The sequence below is a fragment of the Suricata suricatta genome, chromosome 3 (assembly GCF_006229205.1).
Source record: "Suricata suricatta isolate VVHF042 chromosome 3, meerkat_22Aug2017_6uvM2_HiC, whole genome shotgun sequence".
NCBI classification, from domain to species: domain Eukaryota; kingdom Metazoa; phylum Chordata; class Mammalia; order Carnivora; family Herpestidae; genus Suricata; species Suricata suricatta.
In genome coordinates, this window is record NC_043702.1 from 13,899,175 (window position 1) to 13,907,602 (window position 8,428).

General features: G+C 35.5%; 1 protein-coding gene across 1 annotated transcript; it reads left to right on the forward strand.

Moving 5' to 3' along the window:
• Nucleotides 1-2,750: 2,750 nt before the first annotated feature.
• On the forward strand, nucleotides 2,751-8,118 carry SCG2 (secretogranin II). Its single transcript, XM_029932908.1, has 2 exons — nucleotides 2,751-2,858; nucleotides 5,810-8,118. Exon 2 carries the CDS (start codon nucleotides 5,824-5,826, stop codon nucleotides 7,678-7,680), a length of 1,857 nt encoding a protein of 618 aa, XP_029788768.1. The 5' UTR covers nucleotides 2,751-2,858; nucleotides 5,810-5,823; the 3' UTR covers nucleotides 7,681-8,118.
• The last annotated feature ends 310 nt before the right edge of the window (nucleotides 8,119-8,428 follow it).

Genomic DNA, 8,428 nt, shown 5'->3' on the forward strand with positions numbered 1-8,428 from the left:
CAACTACTCTCCTGTTTAGAAGACATTAATGCCACATAGCATCAATGAATGGTCTAATGTTGACTCTTGTTTTCTGTTTTTGCTGCTCCAGATAGGAGTCTGGGAGTAGGCCATCTGAACAATGACCAAAAAAAGCAATTGGGACAACCTCTAAGGATTTTTGTCAAAGTGACTATGTTGTAAGCTTGGATTTTTAATGGTTGGATTCATGCCATATTCATTTCTCTATTCTTATAACCTGGCAGAGTGTCTAATCAGTCTTTATTATGGAAATACCTTTGGAAAGAACTAGGTTCAAATCATACTAGTTATGAGTGAGGAAACAGTGGCCAACTGATTAATTTCTGAATTTCAGTTTCATCATCTGCAAAATGGCGATAAAAATACCTATCTGTTGCAACTGTCATGAGCATTAAATTAGGTTGTAGAATTCCAATTACAGTGCTTGGAACGTACTGGAACTCAATATCCCAGTATCATATAGAGGCAGGAATTCAGTTACCCACATATGGCTCATTAATCTACCCACACCTGTAGCTGATGCAGCCAGTCCACCCCAGCACTGCCCCTAACATCTCACTTCTACTTGGAGGTTTTGAATGAGGTTTTATATGGATGGATATTGGATGACTAACCTCAGGAAAGACTGTAGGACCTTAGTTTCTGGTGCTTACCAAAAAAAGCTCAATTCCATATTTATGTACTAGCCTGGTCAAGAGTGACTTCCTTGAGAGCTGTTAAGACATGTGTTGAACTAATTCAACCCCTTAAGAGTCAGCTTGCAGAATTTTCTGGGGCAGGATTGATACTAGTTAGTGTAGCTGGTTACACAGAGCTACTGAAAAGCAAATTAGGTCAAACTCAGAGTGGTTTAAATATTTGGCAAGGTTACAGAAAATGTTTTTATGTGTAAAACTAACAAAAACATAAGCAAAAGAGCTGCAATCATTGAGATGGTAGTTGGGAAATGAGATTTTCAATCTTTTCTTTTAAATTTAGCACTTGACCTTGCTCTAAACACTCATTATGAAGCATAAAATTATTGGATGAATTTGCACCATAGGATTTCCATCTGAGCCTGTATGAGTTCTATGTCAATCAACAGATGATGGTGCTTCTGGTCATTTAGAAAAATCAAATATTTTCACTAGGAGAGCAAGGAGAGAAAATCAAGGTTATTTTTCCCAAGGATTTCCGCCCCCCCCAAATATTTTAAACTATTCCTATTTCCTCAAGGATTTCAAGAGTACTTTGGTTTACCTAACATAGTTAGAAATCATTTTAATTAAACCTTATAATGAAACACCTTAGTAATGTCTTCTTTTCTTAGGAAGCTTCTTACCCATAAATTTTTTCCCTTGAATTTCTAGAAAGAACAAAATGGCTGTCCACAATGCTTCCCAAACACTGCTGGGTAACCTCTTTCTTAGTGCTTTTCAATTTATGTCAAAATAATCTGTTTGTCATCCCCAGTGGACTAAAGGATCCTCAAAAGTATATATATATAGCCATATATGTGATGTGCTATAAAGCTATAATATATATGTATATAATTCATCTATGTATCTGGCACTTAATAGGCATTCCAAGTTATTGAATGGATAAATCAGTGGCTGATTATTCATTTAACAAAAATATAAAGGCATCTCTTATATAGCAAGATTCTTTTCATACTTAAAGTATATTTCAAAACATACAGTTTTTAGGAAACTCACATCTTTAATAAAATAGTTAAAAATTTAGACTTACATGAATTATTAAAATATATAATCATATTATTTGGCAAAGCAGAGCAATGGTCATGAATTACAAATTTGAGAGGTTGGGAGTTAATTACTATATTATTCCCTGGATTGGTCACATGTATGGAAGGTATTCAATTCATCTGATTCCATAGAAAAAGAAAAATATTTGTAACTCAACTTCCTCTCAATTACAAATGAATTTTCATTACATATGTGTCACATTTTCCTCTAACAGTAAAAGAATCCATTTTTTACTTAATGGAAGTATTTTCATTAACGCTCAACTCCTGAGCTTCCATTTCTGAGACAGGTATTGTAAAAGATAATAACAGATTCATATAGAATTATCAAGTAATAGACCTGGTCTTTTATGAATACCTACTTCAAAATTATACTGAAACTCTAAAGCAAAACTCCAACTCATCAGAACTTTAAAGTTTACTCTCATACAAAAAATAAAAAAGAGAGAGAGAAAAAACTTTATTTTTTATTCAAATAAATGCAATTTTAAAACCAATACTGCTCGTGGTCGTGATACAAAATACGACGTTTCATATTAATAACGTGCCTTCCATTCCTTTCGGAGTATACCAGGGAATGATAATGTAATTTCCTTGTGGGCAAATGATGAAAAAAAGTCCTTGGGGGTAAAACTTTTTTATAATGGCAAAAACAACAGCAACAGGAAACACTTATCACAAGATATTAGAACATAGATGAGATTATATTTCAATTAGGCTTCTGTCTGGTAGATTTCGTTCTTCCTAAGAGAAATTGTGTAGAGCATTTTGTTTCAAGTCTCAAAAATTTTGATGAAAGAAAAAAGAAAACTGCAGTTTTTGCCACAAAAAGACAGGTGGCGTAAGCATGCAGCATTTCCCCCCCCCCCGCCTTAAATATATAAAGTGATTATTTTCTCTCTGGTTCTTTGAAAAAACTCGCCTATGCTCTGGTTTGTGGCTGAGCCGGGTGACGTCAGTGTGGCAGTGCGGAGTCAGGCGCGGCGTCTCCCTATAAGCCGAGGAGCTGTCCGGGTGCTGAAACGGCCCGAGCAGCTCGCCAGGCGGACTGGGAGGAACATGCTGTGGACCTTCTCTGCCATATAAAAAAGAGGTAAGTAAGACTGTTTTTCCTTCGATTTACTGGAAAGTTCTAAATTGCGTGTTCTTTTCTTGATTCCTAGCTGAGAAGGAAAAGGCCGTTTGGCAATCTTATATCTATAGAATAACTGAATAGCAACCTGCTGCTCTTCAACCAATACAAGGACACTATATATATATATATACATACGTATAGAACTGAATCTATGATGTTTACCACTTGCGGTTGGATATTTATAACCTTTATGCTATTTAGATAACAACATGTAAGAAGTATGAAAAAGTTAAGGATTTTAGTGTCAATACCCATATTAATGTAAACTTAACTAAGTCTGATATTTTGTTTCTTCCCTTAATGTATTTTTTCTTCTCTTAAAAGCTAGACACAAAGCCAGAGATATAATTTATATGTTTAATATTCTTAGCAGTAGGTTTCCAATCATTCAAAGGCTGTTAAATACATTAGTCACAGAGACAACCAATTTTGGAACTAGTTTTTCTTATTGTCTTTGACATTTACCTTACAAGAGCTCAAAATGAATAAATTATATAAAATTATTTTCTGAATTGATACTCTCTGAAAGGGCTTACATTGTTATTCCCCAGTCTTAGTCCCAGGAAAATAAGATTAGAATTACCCTGAGTAGAGGCTTTTTCTTTTATTCAGAGTGCAATATCTTGGGTTATAGATTGGATGTGACCACAAATTACAGAGAGATGATAATATTGAATTTCCATGAGGAAAACATTCATAACTGTGTAAGCTATTATTGTTATGTTTTATTGAAAGAGGTTGTATGATATTTTGCTGAAAAATTTAACCAGACTAGTGTTTCTCTTTTCTCTATCTTAATTAGTAGAACTGCTCACATTAGGTATATCCACCTGTATTTGTCAATGCTCCAGGCTAATTATAATAGAAAAGACATTTTAGCTTATGAAGCTTTAGTTCAAATTGTACATAGGATACTAGAGCTGTTGAAACCATCTTCAGTATATAGAAGAGCTGTAACCTGGGAAAAAAAATCCCTCGCGTCTTACTCAAAGGCAAGAACTATGTCATCCAAAATGAACCTTATAAATGATCACAGAATAGCATGTAACAGGCTGTGGTTTAAATAAGTGCATGAAGCATTCTTCCCTAATTCCACAGCAAAGCCCATCTCCAAGACAATGATTTTAAGGACAAACACATAACTCATATTTTGAGAATACTTCAGGATAATGGTTTCAGAGAAAATAAGTTCATTAAGATTCTTAAAACTACTATTTCAAATGCCACTGATGGAAATAGATTATCAAAGCTAAATTAATCCCAAAATAATATAAAGAAGAAATTATAATGTACTTTTATTTAAATCTAGGAACTTACAACTCTTTAAAATTTACAATTTCTTATAGAAATATTAATCCATAGTAAATTTTTGAGGAGTTTTCTCCAGCATGCCCTTTGAGGTTTTTTTCTTTTAGTAAATTAAGTAGTCTGACTAATGGGAATCATTTTAATAAATATATATATTTATGGTAAAGAACATTCTCTAAATACAAATGTTATGTCTAAAAACTGAAAGTATTAATTCAATACCAAAATTATCTAGTGAAAAATATTTTTTACAATTGATGTCTAAGCCAACAGAAAATCATACCCATAAAAGTTAGCTTATATATACGAAATCATGATGCAAGTAAGATATCATGAACAAACTTGTGAGCTTTCCTTACATTATTCACAACAAAATTTCAAATATTAAAATGGTTTTTCAGTGTTAGCAATGCCAATGTAAACATATAAAAATAATCCCCCTTGCTAATTCATATGTGAGATTATGAAGCATTGGAGAAAAAAATGAATGAAGATTTTTAAGTAGGAAGAATTCAACATATTGTCTGTGTTTATCTAAATTGGGAGTTACATAGTGGTTATTTTTAAGATTTTCTAACAGTATGAGTCATTTAAGATTTCACAGGTCCATACCAAAATAGACACAGACATAAGTCAAGCTGAATCTGAACACTCACAAGTTCAGAAATAGACTGGTTAAGAAAACTTATGTTCTCTCTGAAGCATCTGTTATTATTTACTATGTATTCTTAAAGGCTGATGAAAAATATAACCATGATTGCACTTTGCAAGACAGTCACAAATAAAATCATTAGAAGAAATATGGAACACAGACATTTTAAAACTTTAATTTTAATGTGTGTTTACACAGAAAGAAATTTGACTAGGTTAAACTGCTAGCTGTGACCAGAGGAGACCCATGTTCTGGAGGTTATTAAGGTATAGAATTTTTAAAACTGACAGTTGGGTTTAGTGTCAGTGTAAGAACAAGTTATTTCTGAAAAATATACATAAATGGATTCTTCCATAAGGAAATTCAGTATGATTGATATTAAGGTGCTGTATTACTTACTCATATATAATGTCACTGCTGTGGTGTCTCTACAACAAAATTAGATAGACAATTCAAAAACTAACTGCATGGTTTTTTGATAAAACATTAAGGAAATCATTTAGTGTGTGTGTGTGTGTGTGTGTGTGTGTGTGTGTACATGCATGTTTTAAATTAAGGCAACTAACTTTTTGCCAATGATTTTAATAGGAATGCTATACAAGAGAACTAAAAATCATCTTGGAAGTTTTTTATTCAGCAATGTAACTTAAAAAATGAACTACATGGTTTGCAAATTAAAAAATAAAACCTCATATCAGTCTTTGTGTTATTATTTTGACCAAGTGAATGCCATGCAAAATTGATGTAGTTGGGTAACAATTTCACTGGTTTCCTGCAGTAGCTTCTGAGGGGTTGAATAGGAAATATTTACGGCTTTTGAAAAGAGTCATCCTAAGTTTAATGTGAAATAATCTCTGCCATGTGATTTCCCTCAATGATCAGTTACCTCTTTGGGTATAGTAACGTCTAGTTCTCCATTTGTGTTAATTCATATTTTCTATGCTTTAAGGACATCTTTCAAACATGGCAGAAGCTAAGACTCACCGGCTTGGAGCAGCCCTGTCTCTCATCCCTTTAATATTCCTCATCTCTGGAGATGAAGCAGCCTCATTTCAGCGAAACCAGCTGCTTCAGAAGGAACCAGACCTCAGATTGGAAAATGTCCAAAAGTTTCCGAGTCCTGAAATGATCAGAGCTTTGGAATACATAGAAAAGCTCCGACAACAAGCTCACAAAGAAGAAAACAGCCCAGACTACAATCCCTACCAAGGTGTCTCAGTTCCTCTTCAGAAGAAAGAAAATGGTGATGAAAGTCGCTTGCCAGAAAGTACAAAGGAGTCCCTGAGTGAAGATGAGTGGATGAGGATAATACTTGAAGCTTTGAGACAGGCTGAAAATGAGCCTCAGTCTGCACCCAAAGAAAAGCCCTATGCCTTGAATTCAGAACAAAACTTTCCAATGGACATGCCTGATGATTATGAGACTCAACAGTGGCTAGAGAGGAAGCTCAAACACATGCGATTCACTCCTATGTATGAAGAGAATTCCAGGGATAACCCATTTAAACGCACAAATGAAATAGTGGAGGAGCAATATACTCCTCAAAGTCTTGCCACACTAGAATCTGTGTTCCAAGAACTAGGGAAACTGACAGGACCAAACAACCAGAAGCGTGAGAGAGTCGATGAGGAACAAAAACTTTACACAGATGATGAAGATGATATCTACAAGGCCAATAACATTGCCTATGAAGATGTGGTTGGGGGAGAAGATTGGAACCCAGTAGAAGAAAAAATAGAGAGTCAAACCCAGGAAGAGGTAAGAGACAGCAAGGAGAATGTTGAAAAAAATGATCAAATCAATGATGAAATGAAACGTTCAGGGCAGCTGGGCCTCCAAGATGAAGATCTCCAGAAAGAGAGTAAAGACCAACTCTCAGATGATGTCTCCAAAGTAATTGCCTATATGAAAAGGTTAGTAAATGCTGCAGGCAGTGGGAGGGCACAGAATGGGCAAAATGGGGAAAGAGCAGCCAGGCTTTTTGAGAAACCACTTGATTCTCAGTCTATTTATCAGCTGATTGAAATCTCAAGGAATTTACAGATACCACCTGAAGACTTAATTGACATGCTCAAAACTGGAGAGAAGCCAAATGGATCAGTGGAACCAGAGCAGGAGGTTGAACTTCCTGTTGACCTAGATGACATCGCAGAGGTTGACTTAGACCATCCAGATACATTCCCAAACAAAATGCTCTCCAAGAATGGCTACTCCAAAACACCCAGTCGTGCTATGGCACAGGCCCTACCAGATGGGCTCACTGTTGAGGACATTTTAAATCTTTTAGGGATGGAAAATGCAGCAAACCAAAAGCCTCCATATGTTTCTGGTCAGTATAATCGAGAGAAGGTTGTGCCGAGACTCCCCTACAGTCCTGGAAGATCTAGAGCAAACCAGCTTCCCAAAGGTGCATGGATGCCAGATGCTGAGAACAGACAAATGGCATATGAAAACCTGAGTGACAAGGATCAAGAATTAGGAGAGTACTTGGCACGGATGCTGGTGAAATACCCCGAGATCATGAATTCAAACCAGGTGAAGCGAGTTCCAAGTCAAGTCTCACCTGAAGATAACCTACAGGAAGAAGACCAAATTGAGCAGGCCATCAAAGAGCAGCTGAATCAAGGTAGCTCTCAGGAGACTGACAAACTGGCATCGGTAAGCAAAAGGCTCCCTGTGGGGCCCCCAAAGAATGATGACACCCCGAACAGACAGTACTTGGATGAAGATCTGTTAATGAAAGTGCTGGAATACCTCAACCAAGAAAAGGCAGAAAAGGGAAGGGAGCATATTGCTAAGAGAGCAATGGAAAATATGTAAGCGTTTTCATTAATTGCCCTACCTTCTTCCTCCAGCCCCAAGAAAGCCCCAGTATTTCTCTTTAGTGTGTTGACTTCTATCCTGTTAACACTGTAATATCTTTAAATGATATAAAGGCAGATGATTCCATTTCACTGGGGTATCTGCTTCACTTACTCTGAGCTGTTCTCTTGTGTATGGATATGTGTCAATGTTATGACTTCTGGATAAAAAATTAATCATCTCCCTTAATCAAGAAAGATATGTGTGATACTGTTTAATAGTGTATTTAATGGCTGTGGCATTGTTGATGCTCACATATTATAAAGAGTATCCTATAATTCTCTTGAAAGTTTTTAATATTTATTGAATTATTTTGTTACTGTCTGTAGTGTTTTGTGAAGTACTGGATCAAAAAAAAATAAAGCGTTATAAATATATAGTTTTATTCATAAGGTCTTTTCTATTGTGTGATTAATAAATGGTATTTCTCGACAACTGTGGACTATTCATTCTGGAAAGCCAGAGACAATGACCACGGGGCCCAAAGAGAAATTCCTTACCTTCCACAGCCAATCCAGGTAAGATATGAGAGTGAGTGTATTATTATGCTACATGCTTAGAGAAGGCAACATCCACCAGTAGCCCAGTGTTTATTGCTTGCCTATGGCTTTTCTCATATATATGAATTATGGAATAAGCCTTTTATTGTCACAGTTATACCTTGTACCCTTGATTTATAAATAAATAAATACACTTAAGTCTTCCA

Excerpts from the sequence above, each read along its gene's own strand:
- SCG2 (XM_029932908.1), top strand. The coding sequence starts at position 5,824 with ATGGCAGAAGCTAAGACTCACCGGCTTGGAGCAGCCCTGTCTCTCATC.